At 29.5% G+C, this 27,836-nt stretch overlaps 1 protein-coding gene and 1 long non-coding RNA gene across 2 annotated transcripts in view; one reads left to right on the top strand and one right to left on the bottom strand.

Annotated features, from left to right (window-relative positions):
* Positions 1-14,171, top strand: part of LOC142333411 (uncharacterized) — a 107,487-nt gene extending 93,316 nt beyond the window's left edge. Inside the window, exons 3-4 of the long non-coding RNA XR_012758596.1 lie at positions 5,241-5,416; positions 14,078-14,171. This is a non-coding gene — a long non-coding RNA (uncharacterized LOC142333411). The remainder of the gene's footprint in view (positions 1-5,240; positions 5,417-14,077) is intronic.
* Positions 594-27,836, bottom strand: LOC142333410 (maltase 2-like). The gene is made up of 10 exons (XM_075380461.1): positions 27,539-27,836; positions 19,110-19,289; positions 17,371-17,531; positions 14,377-14,505; positions 11,272-11,510; positions 10,600-10,798; positions 7,957-8,212; positions 6,538-6,733; positions 3,460-3,603; positions 594-1,172 (listed from the first exon to the last, which is right to left on the bottom strand). The coding sequence occupies exons 1-10, from the start codon at positions 27,708-27,710 to the stop codon at positions 998-1,000; spliced, it is 1,851 nt and encodes a 616-aa protein (XP_075236576.1). The 5' UTR covers positions 27,711-27,836; the 3' UTR covers positions 594-997.

Raw genomic sequence — 27,836 nt, 5'->3', positions numbered from 1 at the left:
GGTATGGTACAGAAGGGGTGGTGTAGCGTTTACATCTGTCACATTGGGGGGTTTCTTTCCCTTCGGGATCAGGATGTCACACTAGAGTAATGTGTTTTAAAGGGTTCACAATGCATCACCCTACATATGGAAATGTCATTCATGGCATTTATATAGGTGGCATCCTGACGGATTCCAAGCTGTTAACTGAGAGATGTTATTTAGTCTGTGGGTTCGGATGATGACCTATGGTAAAGCCCATCAGGGCTAGGTATAGAGGATGTGGAGTGGCAATTGGAATCACAAGGCGGGTGTCTTCCCCTACGGGGTTGGGATGTTTGCTTGTCCGTATCTCGTGACAAATTTGACTTGACATGACAATTTTTGGCACTGATAGAGGGTTGTGGTACCTGTTCGAAATAACCACTAGCAGCTTCCATAAAACGCCTATGGCACCGAACTACGACTCTTAGTGTATCTGGCATAATGGCAATATGTGATTATGATTTTTTCATGTAGCTCGTCGATTGTTGCTAGTTTTTGTCAATGCACGTCAATCTTGACGGTCCCCCAGGATTTTGTAGGATTTTTTTGTAATTATATGTAAGCCGATATTAGATTTCACAACATTTATTTCATCTTATTTTAAATATAAAAGTATTTGTTAATAAAAAATTAAAAAATACATTATTATGATTAAACATACTTATACCTACTATAACAAAATTTTATTTACAAAAATAATAAAACATAAGCAGTCAAAAAAACATAATACTATTGTAATATAATCTACCAATTATAATTAACTGGAAAGCGTAATTATCTTTTATTAAAAAAATAATAAAACAATTATTTTTTTCAGACTTTTTGTCTATTTTTAAATGAACAAATTATAAAATCTCATTACAAAATACTTGGGATCTTATTATTTCATTCCGCTATTATACTCTATTATTTACAATACATTGCTGAACTGAAAAGTTTTGTAGATGTTTATATAATCTCTAATTAATGCACATTACTTATTAATAAGAAAAAATATTAAAGATATTATTGATAATGTTATTGAAGATGCAAGTTTACTTGAAGATGATGATGGTTGTGTTTTGTTTCCTGATAAATCATTTGTAGTTAATACTAATCCTGCTTTTGGTCTTAAATAAAATGAACGTGCTCCTGAACCCAGTACATCTCTATTAAAATAAAAGAAAGAAACACAAATTATTATATTATACATAGAACTATAATGAGTATATATATAGCAGGAGCGATATAAAATGCCAAATAGCACAGGCGAAACGAGCCTTCAGTCAGAAATATAACTTATTTACATCAAAAATTAATTAAAACGTCAGGAAAAGATTTTTGAAAGTATATGTTTGGAGCGTCGCTTTATATGGAAGTGAAACTTGGACGATCGGAATACCTGAGAAGAAAAGATTAGAAGCTTTTGAAATGTGGTGCTATAGGAGAATGTTAAAAATCAGACGTCTGGATAAAGTGATAAATGAAGAGGTGTCGCGGCAAATCGATTAAGAATGAACAATTCGGAAAAATATATTTAAAAGAAGAGACAGATTTATATACCACAAATTAAGGCATCCTGGAATAGTCGCTTTAATATTGGAGGGACAGGTAGAAGGAAAAAATTGTGCAGGCAGGCAACGTTGGGAGTATGTAAAACAAATTGTTTTGAGATGTAGAATGTAGGGGGTATACCGAAATGAAACGACTAGCATTAAATAGGTAATCTTGGAGAGCTGCAACAAACCAGTCAAATGACTGAAGACAAAAAAAATATATATATACTCATATACTTTTCAAACATATATATTTAGTATATTTGATATCAGTATTTTAACATAAATGTTGGTTTCATAAAATACTGAACTGCGATTCCTTTGACTGTATTGATATCTTGCAGGTAAATGATGGGGATGATCAGAGTATCCTGTAGGAGATAAAATATTTGATGAAACAATATTATTAACGTGTTCATTTTTTTTCTAATGAAGCTAAGGTGTTGTTTCAAACGAATGTATAGAAACATTCCTTTTTTAACATGTTTTTTTAAATTGAATTTTTTTTATTTGTGATGTATATACATATGATGTTCTTATATGTGATGGGTGAAAGATAAATTAACAGATTATAGCTCTTGCAGACAAACAAACATTCATCATACATTACTGTTTTGTATTCTGATCACCATTACCTATGATGGGAACAGTATCAGTCCATTAACAGTAGTGTATCAAACAAAAAAAAGATGCTTGATTTAAATTTTTTTTTGTTATCAGTTGTTACATACATTATTCATAAATCCTTACATATAAAAACATTGTTTTTGTTTTCAATTTTTGAAATCCAAGAACCTGTAAAACTTTATAAGTATAAATACTCTGTGTAGAGAAATTTTTTCCTTATAACAATACATTTTCTTTGTTATTATACTTTTTTCATCACTTTTCGTAGATTTGATGCGCTTTCCCATCCTGTAGCTGTATCATAGTTTCTCTATTTTCCATGTTATCTCTTATTTTCATTTTGGTATTTCCAATATTTTATTTCCTTTACTCTTTTATGTTCAACAAATTATTCTAGACTCGCAATCTTTAACGGTGTTTGATCTAATATTGACTTTCCAAGTTCACTGTAATTTTTATATCCTTTATCTCCATCTTCCTGATTTTTCTTAGCATTTTTATTTTCTACAGTTAATTCTCAAACAAGATTCACTAACTTTGGTATCCTAATATTGTATATAATCTACACTCTGGTCAAGTAAAAATTTACAAATTGTTATTTTTTTTAACCCTTCATTTCAAATTTTAACCCAGTTAATTTTTTACTTTCTCTGTTACAAATATTTCAGATTTTTTTTTTTTAATTCCTTATTCAGCAGATTTACACACATCTTAACATTCCTTAGAAATATTTTTAAAAACATTATCTATGATAAAAGTAAATTTCTTTTCAGTCATTTCAGTTTGTATTAGTTTGTTATTTAATTTTACTGTATAATAAACTAATTTTTTTAATTTTAGTGTATTAATGTTTCCACCTCGTACATTTAGTTTTATTTTAATGTTTCATTTTCAAATTTTAAAAGCGAAAAACATGTTCGTCACGCTCTAAATAGAAATAATTTGAGAAAATTGTGATTCTACAGAATAAAAAATTTTGAATTTTCATTAAACGAAACTTGGATTATGTGTAAACTATAATTTAATATCTGTGAAGATCCTGTAGCTATTTTATTATTTTTTACCTTGAAATAGTTTGATAGATACATAGGAGGTACATTGTTTTAACTTTCTGAGGTTTAAAACAGAAATTGATTTTTGTACATTTTTAAAAAATATTGTTGAAATTATAATTATATCAAGAGTAAAAAATTTGATAAATCTATTAAATATTAGCAAATAAGGGAAAATATTACAATAATAGTAAAATTAAAAAATATATATTTACACTTACCCGAGCTTGTAGCGGCAATTTATGCTTGCTGTGTATACATAAAGTTGGCTTGGAAGATTAATGCCGAGTGTTGTTAGATCTGGTTCAGTCGCTTCTGTTCCCATATTTATTATTACTATAAAAGTAGTTTCATTCTGCAGTGATCTGAATAAAAATTAAAAAAATAAATTAAAATAACAATAAACTATTCTTATTTTATTATTTTTTCTTTTTTTAAGTGTTATCAGTTGTGGTCAATTAACCATAAAAAAACACCAATAGCATGTACTGAGCTTTGAACACAACTTTTTAATTTTGTTAATTTAAGAGCAGGTTTATTATAAACATGGCTCTGGTTTTTGATGTATCAGTTTTCTTCGTATTATATAATTTTTCTGAGATGTTTCAGATTGTAAGGAATATAAATTACCAGCTTATTCATTACTTGTAACTATTCTTTTAAAATCTGAATTTTCTGTAGTGAAAATTAATAAATTATTATTTTTTCATTTAATTTTGGGGCTAGAAGAACCATTAATTAAAAAAGGAAGATTAATAATATCTTTATAAAGTTTGTGATACTACTTCTGTTTTTATCAACAAATTGTTTTCAGAACTAATTACAAGGATTTTTCCTTTAATTTCATCATTAGAATACATTCTTAAATTATTTCCATTACTTCACGACTTTAATATACATCCTATTTATATTTATTGTGTGTTACATATATTTTTTAAGTCATCAATTATTCAACAGCTCTAATGCTATTCATTCTGTATTCTATTCTTTTCTGTTAATATATGTTATTATATTAAGAGGATTTTTTGTTTGTTCGAGATAAACAAAAAAAACTACCCGATTAACCACAATGAAATTTTTACCCATGTTTCTTGGCATAACTGAGAAGGTTTTTAGATATATTTCATCTCGAAAATAAATAAATAAATAAATATATATATATATATATATATCTGTAGTAGTGGAGATTTGCCGGTTGAAGCACAAACTTTAATGAATTGAATTATTAAACAGTGAACTGTGTGTAAGTCTCTATCACTGTGTTAATTGAGTTTGAATGGAATAATTCAAACCAATTGAATGAATTATATTACAAAAATAATAGAATTAAATTTACTTTAAATAAAATAATATTAAATAAATTTAAAAAAAAAACTTTTGTTTAACAATAATGCTTCCAGTCGGGACTGCAAATGAGGCTACAATGGCGAGCACCTCATGGGAGGCTAGACCAATCATTACCATCAAACAGGGTGCCCTTGGGACACTGTTTTGGGAAGTGCAATGGGGTGCTCTTATAATACCTCTACAAACAATCATCCGATTTTTAAAATTCAAATGGGGTTTTTCTTGGGTGGATGAAGGCTAACTTTTGCATGCATCAGGTTGATCTAACAGATCATGATTATTTGGAAATGTATATATGAAGTTTTTATGATTGTTTGTTATTGCATCATGTGAGAACCAATCGACTGATTGGTTTTAAATTTGCAGGATACATTCGTGTTATCTCAGGAAAAGTTTTAAGTCATCAACCGAGGTCCTAGCTCCCCTGTAGGTTAAGATGTTAAAAATATTCACTATTTCTTTGTCTTCAAGGAGGTGAAGTTATGAATTAAAGATTCATTAAGGAAAAAAATAGATTAATCCTTTTACTTAATTGTTATATCTCTGCCACCATGGTAAAGAAATAAGTTATAAATTTTTCATTGTGAAAGGTATGTGTACTTTACTTACCGTAGTTACTATTATTCTATCTTTTGTAATTTTGTTTCTTTTTCAGGTTTCTGTAAAGCCTGAATACAATAATTTATTATTTATCAGTATTATTCTCAGAACCATGAGGATAATGTACAGTGCTGGGGTCCAGGGGGTGGAGGCCTCTGGATAGAATAAAATGGTGACCGAAGCAAGGTCTGCAGGTGTCCAGGACGCCGATCTCCTGGTAAATTGGGAAAGGTGAGCAAAGTGAGTCCTTCAGCCATGGGGTAGGTCCCTTGGCCCCAGAAGGCATCGAGGAGCCCCTTAGTTGGCTCCAGGATTTCCCTTAGTTGACTTTAGCCCGAGGGTGCAGGTTCTGGCTAGACGGGCCAGCTAATGTTTAAATATTTACTACCTCCTATTTACTTACATCAATTCTATAGATTTTATTTTTACCTTGCCATACAGTTTTTTTTTTTCTAATAACAATAAATTCACTAGTTTGAATGGTCTAATGACCAACAACAAGCTTGTTCTTTTTTTTATAATATTCCTCCACGAAATATTTTTCTTTCTAGCTTTATTCTAAAACTTCTTCATTTTTTACTCTAAAACCATAATCTTTTTACACTCTACTATATCATATTTCTAATAGAATGGAAAAGAGATTAAATGTATAAAATTTGAACTGACATTCATAGAATTTAATTTTTGATTAGATTATAAGATTTGAGTTTATTAAATATAATGAGTCTGAGTTTTAGACAAATCGTCGTAAATTTTTTTTAATATGTATCCTATTTGATCTGAACCCATAAGCTTAAGTCTACATCTTGAATAAAAGCAATGTCCGATTTACAAACTCAGATCCTATGGACGGAAGGAGGATTACTACAAAAGATTTTTATTGTATTGAAGTTTGTGACATTCTAGGAAAAGATGCTGAGAAGTCCTCGTTGGACTGATGGCATAATCTGTGTATTAGATTTTACCCTTAGAGTGTCATAGTTCTCAAATAATACAAAAAACAACATGTAGTAAGGTAACTGTTAAGTTTCATATCTCTTAATCTATTTACACTTAGTAATGAATTTGATGTATATTCACAAGCTTCCTGAGTAGCATCCTGTGAATCTGTCTTCCTGTTAGGATTTTCTAATGCTTTTTTATTTCATCAAAAACATCAAAACTCTACTGTATGACTTTTGTCTAACATCAACTAGACTGACATAAATACTTCACTGAAACTCTAAATGGAATATTTATATCTTATACGATCAAAAAAGTCTTTCATCCTTTCCTAAAAATCCTAACATCATCTCTATAAATTCTAACCTAAAGAATTATGGGAAGTGCAACTGTTAATAGTATGATTTTACCTTGTAAATATTATTGTCCAGTTGGTTGGTGTGTGCATATGGAAATCACCATACTGAATCGTTCGCATTTTTCTTGCTTCTACTAACTGCCTATATATTTTATAATGACTTACTTCTGCTTCTTTTTGAGCCTTGGCATTTATTCTCCAGAAATTAGGATTAACTGGTAACCATGTTTCATAAGCTGATGAAAATCCTGTAAAAAAAAATTACTCTTTATCTTTTCTTTGCTTATTAACAGTTTTGGTAAACAATAAATATTCAAACAGATTGTAGTATAATCACCTACTGAGAAGAAATAATATATAAAATGCATGTTTTCACCGTAAAAAAAGTGATTTTAATACTAATTTTCTACTTCTAATGCTTCTTTTAACTGTAACATCTAAAACATCTCAGGTAAAAAGATACTGAGTTAGAATTGCTTTTTATTTATTAAGAGTAATGATGTTCATAATATAACTGGCCCGTTAGCGAAGAAAATGATAGGAAATCATTTCTCTACTTTCTCTAGTAATCTACTACTTACTTTTGGAAATGGCTTCAGCATTTTCAAGAACTCTCTCTCTTTTCCTGTTTAGCCTCCGGTAACTACCGGAGTATTTAGATAATTCTTCAGAGGATGAATGAGGATGATATGTATGTGTAAATGAAGTGTAGTCTTGTACATTATCAGTTCGACCGTTCCTGATATGTGTGGTTAATTGAAACCCAACCACCAAAGAACACCGGTATTCATGATCTAGTATCCAAATCCGTGTAAAAATAACTGGCTTTACTAGGACTTGAACGCTGGAACTCTTGGCTTCCAAATCAGCTGATTTGGGAAGACGCATTCACCACTAGACCAAACCGGTGGGTCATTTTCAAGAACCCTATGTCAGGTTTCCTACAACCATAATCTTATGGCTCTAAAATTGCTTTTCTTTCTAAAATTAAGAAACCACCCAAAAACAGATGTAAGGTTCTGTCCTATAATGAAAAAACTATTTCAGAAATAAATTTATTTCTGGAATTTTGTGGCATGTCTCAGTTTTCAACTAAAATCACTGTTTCACTAACACTGTTTGTATAGGTTGAAACTGAAAATGGAGTGTATGAAAATTCATTATATCAATTTCATATTTTTATAGTTCATCTAATTTTTTATTATATTAGTGATATTTATCAGTATGTAATGTTGATGTTTATATTCATTTGATATTGATATTGAGAGAGGAAAATATGAGGAAACTGATTCTACAAAATAACCTGGTTATCCAATACAGCCGTATAGAAACTTTATTCCCTTTCTGTAAACAATGAAATCTATCATTAAAGATATTCCTTTTCATTTTACTTTGGAATGCATTTTTTTTTTATTGTCAGTTATTTGTTTTATTTTTTAATTATAAAATGAATTATAATTTGAAAACTTACCTGCATTGTAAGTGTCATCCCATTGGAAAGGTGAACGACATGCATCTCTTGTCATAGTGAGGTATTTATCTTTTCCCAAAACTGTTCCCTGAGGATCTTTAGTTTGATCCCATCTTACGAATACATCTTCCATACCGATTTCTTCACCATTATATGTTATTGTAGTACCAGGTAATAATGTCACTAACATATTTAAAGCGTCAACCATCTCAGTTCCATATCTTGTAGCAACTCTAAAATTATCATGGTTACCGATCTGAAATAAAATAAAATCATTTATATCATCAAATTTATAAGTTAAAAAAAAAAAAACATGAATAGATAGGTTCATTAAGTTTACAGATTGTTTAATATTTCTTTTTTCATGAACAGATTTGACTAATTGTTGCACTTCCATGAGTACATTACGTTACGTTCTATATTAATCTTTTATTTCAATATATTAATTACATCCTACATTTTTAATTATTCTTCTCTCTTCTTTTGATCCCTAGCTAAAGTTTGGATTGGATCGACTATTTCGACTATTAAGCCCATATGCTGCTGTGGGTCCCAGTGGTTGTTTGATTTCACTGGTTGATTGGATTTCAGTGGTTGTTTGACATGCACGGAAGTGCATGGTGATCCATGGCTGCTGTCCTGGTTTCATTAAGGTTTAGCCTGTGGTTTTTTATATCATAATTGATCTGCTTGATCTATGTTTTCTTTGGAGCAGTTTGTTAGACTTTCCAGTGGGCGGGTCATTCATGCCAGAAGAGTTTCTATGGTAGTCGGTTTCCATTCATTCTGGAGACATGGCTAAACCACCGCAGAATTTGTTCCTCGATTGTTGGCTTTTTTCTCAGTGATGGTGGATATCCTCATTTCAGGTTTGATCGTGAAGTGATATTCTGATGATCTGGTGTAGGCATCGCATTTGGAACACTTCAAGTTTGTTCAGGTCTGCCTTAAGTAGTGTCCACATTTCTGTTCCGTACAATAAAATTGGCGAATTTTATTATTTTAGGGTTTGGAAAAGACAAACTTTGGTCTTCAGTGAGATATATTGCTTTGCTTCCACAAGCACCACTTCAGGGAAGTGGTTGCTTGATCGATTTGACTGTAGATTTCCGCTGTAGTTCCTACTTTTTTCTCCTGGACTGGTGAGCCCAAATATTTGAATTCTTACACTTGTTCAATTTGCACAACATCAAAGTTGGATGATGGTGCATTAGCCATCTGTTGTTAGTAGATGTATCTTATTCGCATTTATTTTCAGACCATAAGATTGGGTAATGCAGGAGATATCGTAAAGAATATCAGTGAACTCAGCATTAATGTCGGTGAACATGCTACTGTCATCGGCAAACATCAAATCGGTCAGAAAGCTGTCCTAACCAAACTGAATTCCTCTTCTGCCCTGGAAAACTCCACATTGTTTTGACTCCACAAAACATTGTGTAGTCAACTACAATGTTAAAGAGGAATGGGGAGGCAACATCTCCCTGGCGAACTCCTGTCCTGATGGTAAACTCCTCATGTAGCTCATTTCAAATGCATATCTGATTAAACAGTCCATTGTAGCTCTCCTGAGAAGCTTGATAACTTTTGAAGGGATGAGCTCTGTTTTCAGTACCTTGCAAAGCACCGGCCAGTGTATTATGCAGTTAAAGGGCAGATTTTAATTATTAATTATCAATTGATGTTTTCTAATTTTTTATCTTCCCTTTTTATTGTTTTAATATATAGACTTTCTTCCATTACCAAATTAACTAAATCTTTTGATTTCAAAGTCAATTTCACTTTCAACATTACGTATCAAAAGCCTTTGTTGTCTTTGTGATTTTCTGTAACATCCATGTTTACTGATAGGGAGTGCTAAAACATTTTTTTTAAATATTTCTAATTCTGTATCCTTCATTTTATATGTATAAATTTATTTTTCTGCATAAAGGCTCTGCTTGCATTTGCTAATAGGTTTTTTTGTTTAGTAGATTAAGACAATATTAAAAACAATTTGTGAGCAGGTATTTTGGTATCTCTGTGACTGGACAATTACCAGATATTTTTTTAATATTTTTTGCTACAAGTGATTAATATGCTTTGCTGAAATTATATTTTCTCCCAGACTTTTATATTTTTTTAATTGTATTTAATAAGAATTAATCTATTGAAAACTAAAAATAAAAATTTGCTGTTATAAACAAAAATGCACTAACTGTTTGTCTAAAAAACTGGTTATCCAGTTCAAGTTCAGCTTAAAATATTAATTGCTTTTTTATCTTTTAAAGCAGAAGAGATTTACACTTTTTAACTATTTACAATTTATAGAAGAAGGTTAAGTGCAAAGAAGGTTTGACGTACAAATCTTCAAGTACAATAAATACAATGCACAGTTTTCTTTTTTATAAACAAAAATTATAAAAGACCAATAGAAAAAAGAAAAAAAATTCATTAATTTTGTTAGATTCATTTAAATATACTTCTAATTATCTTGTATTTGATCTAAATATCTCTGTATATGCATATATTGAAAGCTTTATTTGAGACCACTTGATCAGTTGATACAATCATTCAAAATAAGTTTAAAAAAATAAAATAAATTTAGTTAATTTTTTTTAATAAATAAATAAAATTAGTTAAATTATAAGATGGAATACTTACAACCCAGTTAGCCCATTTTCCTGCTGGCATATTATCGAACCAATCTTGAATGCTTTTTGCAACATCTTTAGCGTTTGATTGCGGTGATATTTTTGAAATCAACTGAAAGTTGAAGGGCATTTCAGATATAGGTTCTTGTTCTGTTCCATAATATTCCATTGTTTTGCTTAGAGTGGTATATGCTTCCGTTAACATAACCCTTTAAAAGAATAAATAAATCGATTAGGAAAAAAAACAGTTTTAAGATTTTATAATAAATTAATTTAATTGAAATTTAATATTAAATAAAAATAAATTTAATTTTTGATAAAAAAATTTAATTGTATCGAGTGAAATTCATTTTAAAGAAATTATGCTTTTCCTGCAGTTTTATTTGTTCTTAAATGTGAGATGTTCTATCTGTTTGATGACCTATAGAAAATTTGAAAAAATTATTTCATTTTTGTTTAAGATATGATTAGTATATAATTAATTATTATTAATTTATTAATTTTAGGCATTTTTTAAAATGATTTATTGCTGCTAATTGTATTTTAGTTAGGTTTTCAAAAAAAAAACTGATAGTAATAAAATTACCTAACCTAATGTATTAATTTAAAATAATCATATATCCTGAAATTTTTAATAAATTATTTATTTTATTTTTTCTGTTAGTTTGCATATTAAGGTTACCTGGTATCGACATTTTTGTCTTTTGAATAGCTATCCAAAATCTTTCTCCATGATCGAATAATTTCAAAAGTTAATGGTTGATCCATCGTATAGGTGTGATTAATATTAAGATATTCATTCTTTGGTACTTCAGGGTCTATGTACTCTTCATCAAGAAAATTTTCATCTTCAACCAAGTAAGGAACGGCATCAATACGGAACCCATCAATGCCAGCATCAAGCCAAAATTTTATCACATCCTTTCATAACATAAAAAGAATTTTTGTTGTTATTTTAAATTATTTTATTTTATGTACGGTTAATTAAATATTAATAAAATAATTAGTAACATACGAGTATACTATTAGATTCAAAAATCAAAGAAAACACAAAAAAACAGAAGAAAATATCAACTTTACTTCTTATAGAATGCCTTAAATATATCAGTATGACCTCATGTCACTAGGGAACTGAAATCCGGGTGTTATTTTTTGCTAGCTCTAATTCTATAACAAAGTGTTTTCGAATATGTTCGTGTGAACATTTTTCCTTATTTCAAGCTCTACCCAAGTTGCTTCCCTTTCCTACTCCTGAATCTCTCACTCTCTCTCTCTCTCTCTCTATATATATATATATATATATATATGAAATAATAAAAATAAAAAAATAAAATTTGTCTTAAATAGTTTTTTTTTAAATAAATTTTTTTTTATAAAAAAAAAAAATTATATATATATGAGAACTGTATTCATTTTATTTTTTGTCATTTTTTGTTGATTTGTTATTTTTGTATATATTATTTTGTTGTATGATTTTTCTTTTTTTTCACTTGCTGCTTTCCCTTTTTATAATTTTTGTTGATTGATTACTTATCAAATTTTTTAAAAAATCTGTTTTTCTTAAATTTTGTTATGAAAAATTAATTAATATTATACATATAAAATTATAGAAATTGTTATCTCGGTCATTGAAATAAAATGGATTATTTTGCTGCTGTTACAATATGTTGGGGGATAATAGAAATATTGTTTTGAAACTGCATTTAAATATATTTAGAATTGTAAATTATCAGTTTTCTTATAATTATTTTTTTTAATTATTTCATTAGTTCAGTCAAAAAAATTTATTTGTTCTTTAATTATATTTTAATCACTGGCTTTTTTTATTATGTATATCTTTTTAAAATGCAATCGATTGAAATCTGTTATTACTGAGTTCTAAAATTTATCTATTTTCTATATCTTTCTTTTTCCTGTTTAGCCTCCGGGAATTACTTTTCAGGTATTACTTCAGAGGATGATATGTATGAGTGTAAATGAAGTGAAGTCTTGTACAGTCTCAGTTCGACCATTCCTGTGATGTTGGTTAATTGAGACCCAACCACCAAAAATCACTGGTATCCACAATCTAGTACTGTCAATCAAATCTAGTACTGGAATGAAATCAGTATAAAAGTAACTGCCTTTACTAGGGCTTGAACACTCGAACTCTCGACTTCCAAATCAGCTGATTTGGGAAGATGTGTTCACCACTGGACCAACCCAGTCTGTTATATTTTCTATACATGAAAATATGTTTTTACTTTCTCTAATATGGTCACTATAAAAAATTTTGTTTTGTTGTATTTATTAATAAATATCTTGTTGTAAATCTTTCAGAGAATGTTTTTAAAGGTGTTTATTTGTCATGTGTATATAGAATTTTCTTTTTTACACGTTTGCTCTGTTTTCTATTTTATTATAACTCCATTATTATAAATATTTGAACAAGATTTGTTAATAATATATATATTTTTTAATTTAATTTTATGTGTTAGCATTATAATTTAAAAGAATATAAATATTATTATTTATTTTTTTTAATTTTGTGAATTATCTGTTCTATTTTTATGTAGTTTTTATGTTTTTAATATTTTTAGTTATAGTTGATCAACAATTAAATTCATTAGTGACTTCGCTGTAAAAACTGGTGAACATGTAATCTTCAGGCTGACAACCATTCCTGAGTCGTGTGGTTAATTGAAACCCAACCACCAATGAATACTGGTATCCCACTATCTAGTATTCAAATCCTAGTAAAACCAACTAACTACCTTTATTAGGATTTGAACCTGAGTACTCTCGACTTTGAAATCAGCTGATTTATGACGAAGGGTTTACAGCTAGACCAACCTGGGGTGGGTTTTTTCTTAATTAATTTTTTATTAAAAGTAATCTTTTCTACAGATGTAAATATCTTTATAAAATTAATCAACAGAATGGAGATTGTAAGAAAAAAGAATTAAAAACAAGATAAACTTGAAAAATTTCATAATTAAGTAGAAATGAAATAATTATAATTTGTTAAAATATATATATGTATCAAGTAATATCCATTTATTTAAAATTATTATGAAATTTTTATGGGTTCTGTCTCAGTGTTTTATTTCTTTATTATATCCCTACTAATAAAATTGCTTTTGATTTTTTAGGAACCCTCCGCTCTACATTATTTTCTCCCTACCTTTGTAAATGCTTATTTTAATGTAAAAACATTTTGCTGACCCTCAAGAAAATTATTATTTTGAAATTTGTAATTTACATCCTAAGGTAATTACAAAGTTTAAAATTACAAAAATAAAAAATTATTAAGCTATTAAAGAATCAAATTCTCCATTTTCAGTCATTACCAAGTTCATCTATTTTAGGAGGATTTCAAAAGCTATTAAAAATGTCAGTTAGTATTCATAAGCTCCATTAATCTTTACTGATGTACAGAATTTCACCATCAAAGTCATATGGTGTTTATATTCCGTTTTATTTTATAATAATTTAATTTGTTTTTTTAGGACTGTACTGACATAATTGTGATGCCCCATGATATAGGAGTATGTGTATTTTTACCGTAAGTAAATTAAGTGTAATAAAAACTTATAGATTTTGAACAATTTTTGAAAATAAAATATTTTTCAAACTTTTAAGTTATCTTTTTTATTCTGTATATCATGATTTTTTTTAAAAATATAAATTTACAATTAAATGATAAAATATAGTTGACAAAGAGAGAGAAGTGCCCCTGATGTAATTTTGAAATTATATGTAGAGGTTAGGTTACGTTAAATACTAATGTTTAATACTCATTACTTACTTCCATGGATTTACGTAATTGAGGACATCTATAATTAATATCAGGTTGTTTATCCAAAAATTGATGTAAGTAAAATTGTTGTCGTTCTTTATTAAATGTCCAGGCTGAGTTAATGTTAAAAATGGATATCTGAAAAAATAAAAGATTTTATTACAGTATAGTATTCATATTGTATGACAGCATGATGCAAATTTTGCTGATCTGTTTGAATGGAATAAACAAGGAGATTAATAGTTGTGAGATTCTGAAATCGGTAGTAGGATGACGTTAAAGATATTAATATATACAAATTTAAACCGATTACTCAATACTGTATTATTTGTTTATATATATATATATATTTTTTTTTTCCAAAGTGTTTTTATATTGTACATTTCTTCATAAACAACGTGACGTACAAGCATTTTTTTAAAGTTATTAAAGTTAAAGTAATGTTCTCTCAAGAGTTAAAAAAAATGTGCATGTATTTCTTGTCAAGTAGTATTCGTAGTACTATTCATTTCAAAAACTCTTCAACTAGATATTTAAAAAAATAATAGGAAGTTGGTTTAATTTATTTGTTAGATAACCTGACCTGATTCACAATAAACTCCTGATACGAGGGCCATTTTAAAAAATAACAAGCATAACTTCACCAAATGGACTGTTTTGTAAGAATGCAGCTGTGATGTATACCTTTTCTACCTCAGTTGCTTTATGTGCATCACAGCCATAAAAACATTGAGGTATATATTTAATATAAAACACAGATTAAGATGTTTTAAATTAATGTTTTTTAATTAATAACCGATCATAATGTCAAAACCTAATTATTTATTAATGTAATTTTAAAGGGATTTTTTTAATTTTGATAAACATATTTCTGCTATAACCATTTCTGTAGTTATGGAGTGTCCAGATTTTTATCGAATTCATTATTACTATTTGTTCTATTTTCTCAGGAATCTAGCATGGTAGAGAGTTATAAAAACATACACTGTTTACTTTTCTGGTTACAGTGATGTATGCTATTGTAGCTACAGCAGGAAGGTATATAGTTATATTTGGGAATGTACAGCTTAGATTTGTAAAAAAAAAAAAAAAATAAAAATTGGTCTTTTTATTTAAATTTTGGCTGTAAGGAGACATTATTTTTAAAAAATCTTATCGCAGTGCTCCTTAATCAAACCAATCTATCCTTGTTAGACAAGCAATTGTGTGGATGTATTTATATAAAAATATGTATGGTGATTTGTATTTGGTCTTATAACTCTGAACCCTGTTGTTTATTTTCTTCAAACTTGGTTGAAAGATACTACCTTCAAGGGGGAAGAATATATTAAAATTTTGCGAAAAAATTGGAAGAGGTGGAGTGTTTTGACCGAATAGAATTTTGAATCTTTACTGGGATACTTAAGCAAAATCATTTTCTTATAAAAGTTTTAGATTTTTATGAAGGTCGTAAATTACCAAAATCTATTTAATATTCACTCTCTTCCAAAAATATTACATCTATAGGCTATCAAACTACTATAAAATTTGTTTTTCTCATTCCACTGCTACGGTCTGTGATAAAAGATATTTTTTTAATTAAAAAAAAAAATCTTTGTAAAGTTATATTTTAAATTTAAATCCATTTTGCACGTTACTTATTGCTTCTCAAGTATTTTGTAAAAGTTTCCTTGGCTAAATTTACAAATTTTCTCATAAATCCCCGTTTTACTATCTAGCAATGACTATAAAAGCCCTTTTAGGTCTATTCAACCATTAAACATTGTTTAAACTCTCTTTTGGGTTTTGCATCTTCAGTTTTGTAATTTTTTCCAGAAGTCTTCAATCTGGGTAAGTATTAAAAAAAAGATTTGATTCCATTCATTTTCAGGTCACATATTTGAAAAAAAGTTCATTATTTTAGTAATATTGTAAGTTTAAAAAGAATATGTAGCTATTAAAATTATTCTGACTATTCAGTTTATACAGATTTTACTTAAATAAGAAATAAAATCGTTGCTATTTTGTATAGAATAATAAATTGTACACTTTTTAAATAAGGAATTTTAAACTGTATTATAAAGTAAAAATAAATGATGAATTTTTGATCCAGACTTTCCTTTAATTTTACAAAAAGATTGTTAACATTTTTAATAACTTTTTTCAATTTTTAATTAACATAATGACATTTGTGGTTGCTATTTTGGTTTAAATAGTCATAATTTAATTTTTTTGATACTCTTTTGCTTCTCTCACAAAGACCTTTAAAAATAATGTATTACATGACTATATGTCCCATTTAAAAGTTTTGAGTCACTTCAGCCTCACTGCCCACCCTGAAGGTCGAATACTCGAAACTGGGGCCTGCTGAGTTAGCCTCTTTTATTGGAAAAGATTTCCAAAGAGATAATTGGAGTACCTCAAATAACAAAGTACGCTCCCCTTTATTTTGGAAGCATACAACCATAGTTCTAACTATCTAAAACAAAGACATTGATCGTCATTTTGGATCGGGCGATCAGAATTTAATTTTAATTGCATCAGTTTTCTCGTGACATCAAGCTATGTAAAATGATATATCAAATGACCATTGGTTCCGTTTGAAATTCTTGGGTGTTCCCACCTACTGCCACCCAAAAATCAAAAAGTAAAATACCTTCATTGATGTAGCCCCTTCCTTGGTACAAGAAAAGATACCGCAAACTACTATTATTTCAATTATAAAAAAAAAAAATGTTAGAAGGGGATGTAAGTTACTTTTCAGCCACCCGGTATATATATATATATATTTTTTTTTTTTGTGTGGTGTATGTGTTGGAAAAATTACTCATGTTTTACTTAAATTATAATAGTAACTAATCAAGACAGATACTATCTCCTTACTAAGTCATGTAATCTATGAAGGGTTAAAGAGGTTTTCCTTGTAATGAAAAATAAGCACCTTTTGTCTTACCACAATATTTTTTTTAATGTGCTGCAAAATTTTTAACTGCTTAAAATAATTAAATTTATATTTATTCATACCCAGTTGTTTGGTGGAATTGGATTTCCTTCACTGTCCCATCCTTTTGGATCCCTCCAAACATAAAAATCAGTAAAAGGATCTTCTCTTTTTACTGATTTTTTAAACCATTCCGATTCATCACTTGTGTGGTTGGGCACAAAATCCAATATCAATTTAATTCCTATAAAAATAAAATGGATATCATAAATATTTAAATATTATCTTAAAAAAATAAAATAATTTATAAATAAAAATAAATTTTTGAGAAAAGAATAATAGCCCAAAAACAAAAAAATTGGTATTCAATGATACAGTTATTTTGGGTGAAATTAGGCATTATGGCAATGAATTCATGCCAATAAGAAAACAGAGGAAAATGAAGGTGCAACATGTAATTTTTTCTACATGTTTTATATATATTATGTATCATTACCAAAGTGGTTTAGGCGACCTATTGAGCAGTCACTTGAAATAGGCATAATCAATAATAATATATAAAACATATCATGCCAGGCTTACTAAGAGAAGTTGAGGAGTGAAGTGTTTTCCCATTATTTTTTTTCCAGTTTATTAAATGTACTGTTGAACATCAGCATGGAAAACTTAATTAAATAAAGATAATGTTTACCAAGTAACATCTTCAATTCTATTTGCTACAGTGACTAGCTGAATAGTGATTTTCAGAGAAACCAGTTCTAACTAGTCGAGAGTTACAGCGTTCAAGTCCTAGTAAAGCCAGTTATTTTTACACGGATTTGAATACTAGATCGTGGATACCGGTGTTCTTTGGTGGTTGGGTTTCAATTAACCACACATCTCAGGAATGGTCGAACTGAGAATGTACAAGACTACACTTCATTTACACTCATACATATCATCCTCATTCATCCTCTGAAGAATTATCTAAACGGTAGTTACCGGAGGCTAAACAGGAAAAAGAAAGTTCTAACTAGTATTTCTTGTACCATAGATGCTTTAAATGTGTCAGCAATAAGAAAGACTGTAACATATAGTGTAAAGCAACAAGTTAATATATCCTCTTCTGTCAAGAAGTAGTATATTATGTAAATTACCTCTGTTTAATAAGGAAACCTCACTTCATTCCAGAAAAATTTTAGCTGTCTGCTGGATTCTGCACTGTTTTTATTTATTTATTTTTTTTTTTTTGAGATACAATTTGAAAGAAATCTTTATTTAGAGTTTTGTGGCTGGATAGGTAAAAATATGAAGGATGTTATATCAAAAAAAAATTGCTGGCTCTATTTAAAAAGATTACAAATATATTATTTTAAAAATGCAAGGCAGTTGAAAAATAGACCATAGGTTGAAATTGGTTTTGTTTTATTATCTCCATCTCTTATTGATCACCTCACTCTCGACCGTTATTATTCAGTTATTTCATGATTCATTCTTAGGTCCTTTTTGCTAATTCTTGAAACGCTTTTATAAAAATATAAAATTATGATTTGTTTCATAATATTTTTTTTTTAATTGAAATGATACCGATTGGATAGTTTAAGTCAGTATATATTCGTACTTAATGTAATGTGGCTCTCGGATAATAAATAAAATAGTAAATCAGTTAATGAGATACTTCATTTAGTGAGATGGTGGGGAAAGTCTTTCTTCTCATTGTCGATCAGTAGACATGACTCTACAGTTTTGGGAGTAACATTAATTCAGTTATAATTTAGCACTTATCCACTACATGTGTATGTGTGTGCGTTTGGTAAGTGAATGAAATAAATAAAAATATTACCTAAACTATTAAGTTTTTTCTTGAGACTTTTCAAATCGTCAACAGTTCCAAATTTTTCATAAATATCAGTATAATTACTTATATCGTATCCAAAATCCTTCATTGGAGATTTAAATATAGGATTTAACCAAACGGCGCCAACACCAAGTTCTGCAAAATAGTCAGCTTTTTGTTCGATACCTGAAAAAGTAAATTTACAGTTAATCTACATTAATTTAATTAGCCATATTGTTTAAATTGTCTGGATTTTTCCAGATAAAAAATTTCTTATCTGTTGTTCGGAATGAAGTAATTAATATATTGAAAAATAATAGTTTTTTAATTTTATTTAATTTTTTTTCTTTGTATTTTTTTGGTGCAATGTATCCTTATTAAATAAATCACAAAATTTATTTTAATGGAACAGAACCCAATTTGAGAATTATAAAAATATATTTTTTTTAAATTATTTAAACTGTTCTCTAATTTTACTATCTTGTATTGTTTTTATTTTGTTTTAATTTTGAAAAAACTTTTTTATTATAGTAAAATTTTTTTATATTTCATATTTTCAGATGAAAATGTTTTCTAAGATTCATCTTAAAGTTAAGTATTTAAATAATTAAATCAAAGCCAGTTTAACTTGTTAATTCTTCTTTTTTTTTTGTTAGATATCACTATATAAAATTCAAGCTTGTACGTGGAATCTGAAAATGGAAATTTTTAGTGCATAAAAAATGCCATATTTGACCTGGATTCGAACCCAGGATCTCCGCATGAAAGGCCGACACGCTATACTTCGGCTGCTCGATTTTGGCTTCTCAGTTTAGACAGACACTCGGCGCGAAGTTACGTACGGACAGTTTGCTTTAAGGCGTTCGTTAGAGGAAAGCAATAGTAGCGCGTGTGCATTTCATTCGGTAACTGGGTTCGTGCTGTCAACATCAGTGCGTGTAGTCGGTAAAAGAAGTGAGACGCGAATACCATGTAGTTGTGTTTATGTTGTGTATTTTGTAACATAAACGTATTCTATTTATTAATTGTAAATATGCTTCTACAGAATCGTGCAACTGGAGAAGTTCTTTTCAATAATTCTGACTATGACTGTACCGTTAGCCGACTGAGATTTTGACCTTGGTAAAATGCATCCGTACTTCTCGTATTGGAGGAAGTAATTTTACGATTTACAAAGTTATGAACAGCTGCTATAATAAAAGGCCGAAGTATACAGCTCCGCCCCGGAGATCGGCGGTTTCTTTTCATGAAAGAATCTAAGCTCTTATAAAAATATAATTTTTTTAAATTTTTTCAACAAAAAAAAGTTTTTTGTTAGTAATTTTTTAAATTTTTTAAAGAAAAAAAATTTATCGTTTTATAATCAAGTGAATCCTAAATGTATAAATCACGACAAAAATTTATTTTTACATTTATTGTACTTTGGTGGTTGGGGTTCAATTAATTACACATCTCAGGAATGGTCGGCCTGAGTCTGTACTAGACTAAACCTCATTTACATATTATCCTCATTTAATTGGACGTGGAGGGGTTGCTTATAGTTCATTCCGATTGTAACGTACACATTCGGGGGAAAAAAACATTTAATTTAAACGTTTGAAAAAAATATTCATGTAAGGTATTATATTTTGAAGTTTGATTCTTTAATTTATTCTTGTGAATGATATTTATACGTCGAATTTTTTTTATTTTTCGAGACCCAATAAAACAATAATTTTTCAAATTAACGTTTGTATTAACAGATTGCTTTTTTGATAAAGATGAACTAATGCAGATGAGATCTAGTCATTAGTTATGCGCTGTATTCAACAGATTTGTTTTAACAGATAGGAAATGTCTCATTACTAATCTGTGTTTTTTTCCTGCTTAGCCTCCGGAAATCACCGTCAGGTGTTACTTCAGAGGATGTTAAGATTTATTTGTATTTATGAAATTTTAATCTTCCTGATGGGCAAAATTAGAATAATTTTTGTAAATTTGAATTTGCTGAACCCAAAAAATTTCATCAAATTGTAAAAACGATTATTTATTTATGTACTAGTAAAAAGGCGGGATAACGTCCCGCCGCGAAAACGTTGCATGGTTTGTTTCATTACACATGATTTTATTAAAAATTTTTTGCCATAAATAACTAAATAACGTTCATAAATTTAGCATACTAACAACAAAAAAATATCTTTTACAACGAAAATCTTCATATTCAGAATATTTTTAGCTGTTTCGTGAATTGTGACTTTTTAACACAGCTCTAACACCAATCTTTCCCTTTTAGGTAGATTTCATAAGAAAGCTACCTATTGTAACGGGTACCATGATTCGACTTCGGAAAATTTCGACATATCTTTGCGTTTCACATTCCCCGGACATCAAAAACACCGTCAGTTCAAAAGTTTATATGTTTTTATTTCATTTTTTTGTGAACTCGATAACTATCGTAATTTTGCGCCAATCATTTTCAAATTGATATATAAAATATAACGACCCAAAATTTCGGTCGAGTTGGTTAATGGGCAAAATCGGACCATAGGGGTGGAAATGGGGAGCTTTTTCGAAAAAACAAAATGTCGCTATAACTTTCTTATTAAGTAAAATATCGAATTCGTTTAAAGTTCCTACTATTCTTTGGATAAGGGCCTAAAATTTATTTAGGTAAAGTTTTTTGATATCACCAACCATTGGCCCAGGGAGTGGAAAAAATGGAGTTTCAAAGACAAAATCATACCTCCCTTAGTAGTATCAAATCGGTTTAAAGTGGTCGTTAGTCCTGTGAAAATTACCTAAAACTTTTGTTTGAAACAATTTTTGATATATTCAACCCTTACGGCAAGGGATGACCAAAATATTGCTGGAATTGTAAGATGTCGTATGCTAAATACGTGAAACTTTTTTCACATACAACCATTGTCGTATTGAGTAAATTTGAAGTTTTTCTTAACTTTAAGGTGGAAATCTTTTTTATCCTCTACTTTCGTTTTCCTGTTTTGCCTCCGGTAATCACCGATCAGATAATACTTCAGAGGATATGTATGAGTGTAAATGAAGTGTAGTCTTGTACATTCTCAGTTCGACCGTTCTTGATATGTGTGGTTAATTGAAACCCAACCACCAAAAAAAACCGGTATCCACGATCTAGTATTCAAATCCGTATTAAAGTAACTGCTTTACTAGAATTTGAACCTTAGAACTCTCGAATTTGAAATCATCTGATTTGGGAAGACGCGTTCTCCGTAAGAACAACCCGATGAGTTTTTATCCTCTACTTAGCACCGGTGAAATCTACCTCCTCCTTCCGGCACGCCGAAAGGGATTTTTTTATTCCCAAAACACAAATATAATTTTAGGTAAATCGTTCGTAGTAAGAAGTTAAAATCGTTCATGCTCCGAGCGTAGCTGCCTGGAGCAACTGCGTGGTTCGCTTTGCGACAAGAGCAGGTAAAATAAAAATGTAAACTCGTGCAACAAACCAACGCACCAACATCTTTTAGTGAATAGATAAGTAGAGGTTTAAATATTTTTTATACGGAGATACTGGGTTCGAATACCAATCAGGCGTGGTATTTTCATACGCTATAAAATTGTTTTTTCATGTCATCCTCTGAAACGATACCTAACGGTGGTCCCGAAGACTTTCAGGAATAATTTATTCTTTCGAGAAAAAAATTTAATAAAAAACACGCTTGCGCATGTTTATTTTTTCGTGAAAAAGCAGTCTAGTGTAATGTTAGCTTATTATTTATAATCTGTTATATTGTTAAAAATTTAGATTTTTTTTATAATTGATTTTTGTTATCTTCTAGTTTAGTTTATTTTAAAAATATTTTATGAATTACATACGTACTAGTTTTTAAGGCTCATTGTAACAGTTTTATAATCAATGAGACAGTACATTAATATATTATGCTAACTTTTAAAATGATTAGTTGTAAAATTTGACATTGTTTCTTGATAACCTCTTACGTAATTCTTTTCAACCAATTTTATATATAAATAGTTATTTCGTAATTCTTTTTTCATTTCAAAACCTTAATTTCAATTTTTTCCCATACTTTTTTATTGTGAATTTTTGTTTTAAAAAAATGACATTTACGATTTATTTAAAATTATTAAAATTGAATGTGTTATCTATTCTATTAATAAATTATGACGTAGTGTATTATGATTTATGGTCTGTATTCGTATATCACTTTCCCGTTTAAATAGCGGTATAGCTCTATAAGCAAAAGTATTGTAATCGGTCAGATTCGGACTTATGCGGTATTCACCGGATCTTGACGTTTTGACACCTAAGGAACTCAAATTTCCCGGATGGAAATTTTCCGGATGTTAATGTTCGTATGTATGTTTTCGGTCTTGGCCTCTAAATCACCTTATATCTCCAGAAATATTGGACCGATTTTGTCCAAACTCTGTCACATTACTTCTATATATGAGGCATTGATGCCATTAAATTTTCAGTTTAAATAATCAAAGGGGAGTGGCTGAAGAGAAAGTCACTCTTGTATCTCGAGATTTCGGCTAATTAAGGTAATATTTTTCTTAAGCACATTGATTAACGATTAAAAAATAAAAATATTTGCCAAAAAAACTTTTTGAAAAATTGCACCCACTCGCCAAAAATTGCTGTTGTAGTCGTTTTCTATGTTATGAAGTCACAGGCGAGCGGTAGAATTAAATAAATGAATGATATTTAAAGTGTAAAAAAAGTAACTCAGTCTGATCCGTTTTTCGAACTCGATCGCCCGGTGACTCGGTACCTTTTTGTTTTATTTTTCTGTTTAGCCTCCGGAACCACCGTCAGGATTACTTCAGAGGATGATATGTATGTGTGTAAATGACGCGTAGTTTTGTAAAGTCTCTGGTCGATCATTTCTGAGATGTGTGGTTAATTGAAACCCAACAATCAAAGAAATATCCACAATCTAGAATTCAAATCCGAATAAAAGTAACTGTCTTTACTAGGATTTGAACCTTAACTCACCGGGTTGGTTTACTGATGAACGCGTCTTCCTAAATCAGCTGATTTGGAAGTCGAGAGTTACAGCGTTCAAGTCATAGTAAAGCCAGTTATTTTTACACGGATTTGAATACTAGATCGTGGATACCGGTGTTCTTTGGTGGTTGGGTTTCAATTAACCACCCATCTTGGGTCGAACTGAGACTGAACAAGACTACAATTCATTTACACTCATACATATCATCCTCTGAAGTATTAGCTGAACGGTAATTACTGGAGACTAAACAGGAAAAAGAAAGAAAGTTAGTACCGACTGTTGCCACTACTATCGCCACTCCTGCGCGAATGAAATACGGTATGCGCGCGAACTTTAGTTAGAATCATTGAATTAAATAAACGACAAAATATTGTATTTAAATAAAATTATAAATTAAGTTGTGTGTGTAAGCCGTTCATCAGAAACAACCCCCAGTTGTAGGATTTTCCCGGAATGCGGCTTTAAACGCGTGACGGGAAATTCCTACAACTGTTTCGTCAGCTTTTTTTTATGTCAAAACGGTAGATACGGATTTGAATTCTAGATCGTGGATACCGGTGTTCTTTGGTGGTTGGGTTTCAATTAACCACACATCTTAGGAATGGTCAAACTGAGACTGTACAAGACTACACTTCATTTACACTCATACATATTATCCTCTGAAGTATTATCTGAACGGTGATTACCGGAGGCTAAACAAGAAAAAAGAAAAGGATTTGAACCTTAGAACTCTCGACTTCCAAATCAGATTTGCGAAGACGCGTTTACCACTACACCAATCCGGTGGATTGACTCGGTACCTGGTGCATTAATTTGCGAAATTTGTTCTTTCAGGTAAGTTGTGAAATTAGGTTAGTTTATTTAGTGCCGATCGTCGCCACTTGTAACGCCACACCCGCGCGAATTAAATACGTTATGGGCGCGCGCGTTAGTTATGGTCATTGAATTAAATAAATGAAAAAATTATATATTCAAATAAAATCAAAAATATTTTAAATTAAGTTGTGTGTGTAGCCGTACATCAGAAACAACCTACAACTGTCTTTTCAGCTTTTACTTCTTTTATATAATAATATTATCAGAGACGTAGTTTTATTTTTTTGTTTCACCGTAGTAATCTCCAAAAATGTTGGACTCATAAGAAAAATTTATTTTTTTAAAGTTTCTCCGTTCTGAGTTTTTTTTTATAGAGTATATAATAATTATACAAGCACTCCCTAATACTTTTCAAATTCCGTTATCTGGTTCTCCTTCATTGTGGTATAAATTATGATAATTTGATTATGAAAAACGTTTTACAATACAGTTAATACACTTTGAAATTGATTTCATGAAACCAGAACCATGAAACCAAAAATTGATTTCATGAAACCAGCGTATCAATGGGATTGAAAAAATTTTTAACTTTAAATCTCCGCAGACCACTTTTATTCCTGTAAATTGAAATATTGTTTTGTTCAATTTTTTTAAATAAAATACTGATTCTATTCCTGAAGAAATCCTTGTAGCAAACTGACAGTTTCAACCCTGTATCTCATCTAGGCTCCTAATTAAAAAAAAAAATAGGTATGGTATGTTTATACAATAAATAAAAATAAATAAATACAATAATAATAAATAAACAAAAAGTATAGGGACAAGGGACGCAATTTTAGGCATCAGATTAATATTAGAAGGAAGATTAAAGAAAATCAAACCAACATACTTTGCATCTATAGACCTAGAAAAAAGGCATTCGATAACGTAGATTAGAATAAAATGTTCAGCATTTTAAAAAAAATTAAGGTTCAAATACAGAGATAGAAGAACAATTGCTAACATTTACAGGAACCAAACAGCAACAATAATAATTGAAGAACATAAGAAAGAAGCCGTAATAAGAAAGGAATCCCGACAAGGATGTTTCCTATCCCCGATACGTTTTAATCTTTACATAGAACTAACAATGATGTTAAAGAACAATTTAGATCCGGAGTGTTACAGTACAAGATGAAAAGATAAAGACGCTACGATTTTGCTGATGATATAGTAATTCTAGCCGAGAATAAAAAGAATTTAGAAGGAACAATGTACGGCATGGATGAAGTCCTACGCAAGAAAAAACCGCATGAAAATAAACAAGAACAAAACGAAAGTAATGAAATGTAGTAGAAATAACGAAGATGGACGACCACGGGATGTGAAAATAGGAGGAGAAAAGATTATAGAGGTAGAAGAATTTTGTTATTTGGGAAGTAGAATTACTAAAGATAGACGAAGCAGGAGCGACATAAAATGCCGAATAGCATAGGCGAAACGAGCCTTCAGTAAGAAATATAAGTTGTTTAAATCAAAAATTAATTTAAACGTCAGGAAAAGATTTTTCAAAGTATATGTTTGGAGCGTCGCTTTGTGTAAGTGAAACTTGGACGTTCGTAGTATCTGAGAAGAGAAGATTTGAAGCTTTTGAAATGCGGTGCTATAGGAGAATGTTAAAAGTCAGATGGGTGGATAAAGTGAAAAATGAAGAGGTATTGCGGCAAATAGATGAAGAAAGAAGCATTTGGAAAAATATAGTTAAAAGAAGAGACAGACTTATAGGCCACATACTAAGGCATCCTGGAATAGTCGCTTTAATATTGGAAGGACAGGTAGAAGGGAAAAAATTGTGTAGGCAGGCCACGTTTGGAATATGTAAAACAAATTGTTAGGGATGTAGGATGTAGAGGGTATACTGAAATAAAACGACTAGCACTAGATAGGGAATCTTGGAGAGCTGCATCAAACCAGTCAAATGAATGAAGACAAAAAAAAAATACATTACGACACAGTAATTATATCAAAACGTCTGAACGCGTCTCAATGCTTAAATTTGCAAGAAAAATTAAATATTTATAATTAAAAATAATAATTCGCCGATAAATATTTGGATAAAAAAATTAAAGCATATTTATTTTTTATGGATATGTTTATTTTTTTGGGGTTGATATCACGATATAAGCTTAAAGCTTATACTTGGGGTATGGAATGAATCAGAATTATTTAGCACATGAAAAAACTAGACGTGGATATGAACGGACGGGACCTCCGTATAAAAGACCGAGATGCTACTACTCGTCCACGGAATTGGATTACAGTTCCAAAATATTAACCGATAGAATTTTTAAAGGATAACCAAATAAGAAAATCATTGGATTAATAAAGACCACGAAAATATAAACTATATCAATTTTGAAAACTTTAAAAATAATACGAATTAATTAGAAAAAAATTTAAGTATTTCAAGAGTTTATAATAAAATACAAAAAAAATTTCCAAAATAGCGTTCGATTAACAGAAGAAAAAAGGCGGTAATGAATGAAAAAAATATTGGGCAAACAGAAAATCAAAAACAAAGAGTATATTTGTTTATTATAGTCCTTTAATGGTCATAATAAATTCAAAAAAATAATTAAAAAAACGTACCTTTTAAATCCCCGACGCCGTCTCCATTACTGTCTTTAAAGCTTCTTGGATAAACTTGATATATTATTGTTTTCTGCCACCAGTCTAACTCGTTACCATTTACTAATATTACATTAGATAAAAAGAGTACGGCGATGTATTTTATTAATAAAAATGTCTTTGTTAATGCCATATTTTGAAAAATTATAATTTAAAATATTATAAATAATTAATATTATTTTAGCCTAATTTCAAATAACACACAATTAATTAAAAATTCCTTTTCAACTGTTTACAGTTATAGAAGAAAAGAATATAA

The sequence above is a fragment of the Lycorma delicatula genome, chromosome 12 (assembly GCF_047948215.1).
Source record: "Lycorma delicatula isolate Av1 chromosome 12, ASM4794821v1, whole genome shotgun sequence".
Lineage (NCBI taxonomy): Eukaryota > Metazoa > Arthropoda > Insecta > Hemiptera > Fulgoridae > Lycorma > Lycorma delicatula.
This window is presented reverse-complemented; position numbering and strand designations above follow the sequence as displayed.

Coding starts and splice junctions, on each gene's coding strand:
- LOC142333410 (XM_075380461.1), bottom strand. CDS start 27,710: ATGGCATTAACAAAGACATTTTTATTAATAAAATACATCGCCGTACTC. Junction 8,213..10,599: donor GAAAATGGGCTAACTGGGTT/GTAAGTATTCCA, acceptor ATTTTATTTCAG/ATCGGTAACCATGATAATTT. Junction 3,604..6,537: donor TGGACAATAATATTTACAAG/GTAAAATCATAC, acceptor ATTTTTATTCAG/ATCACTGCAGAATGAAACTA.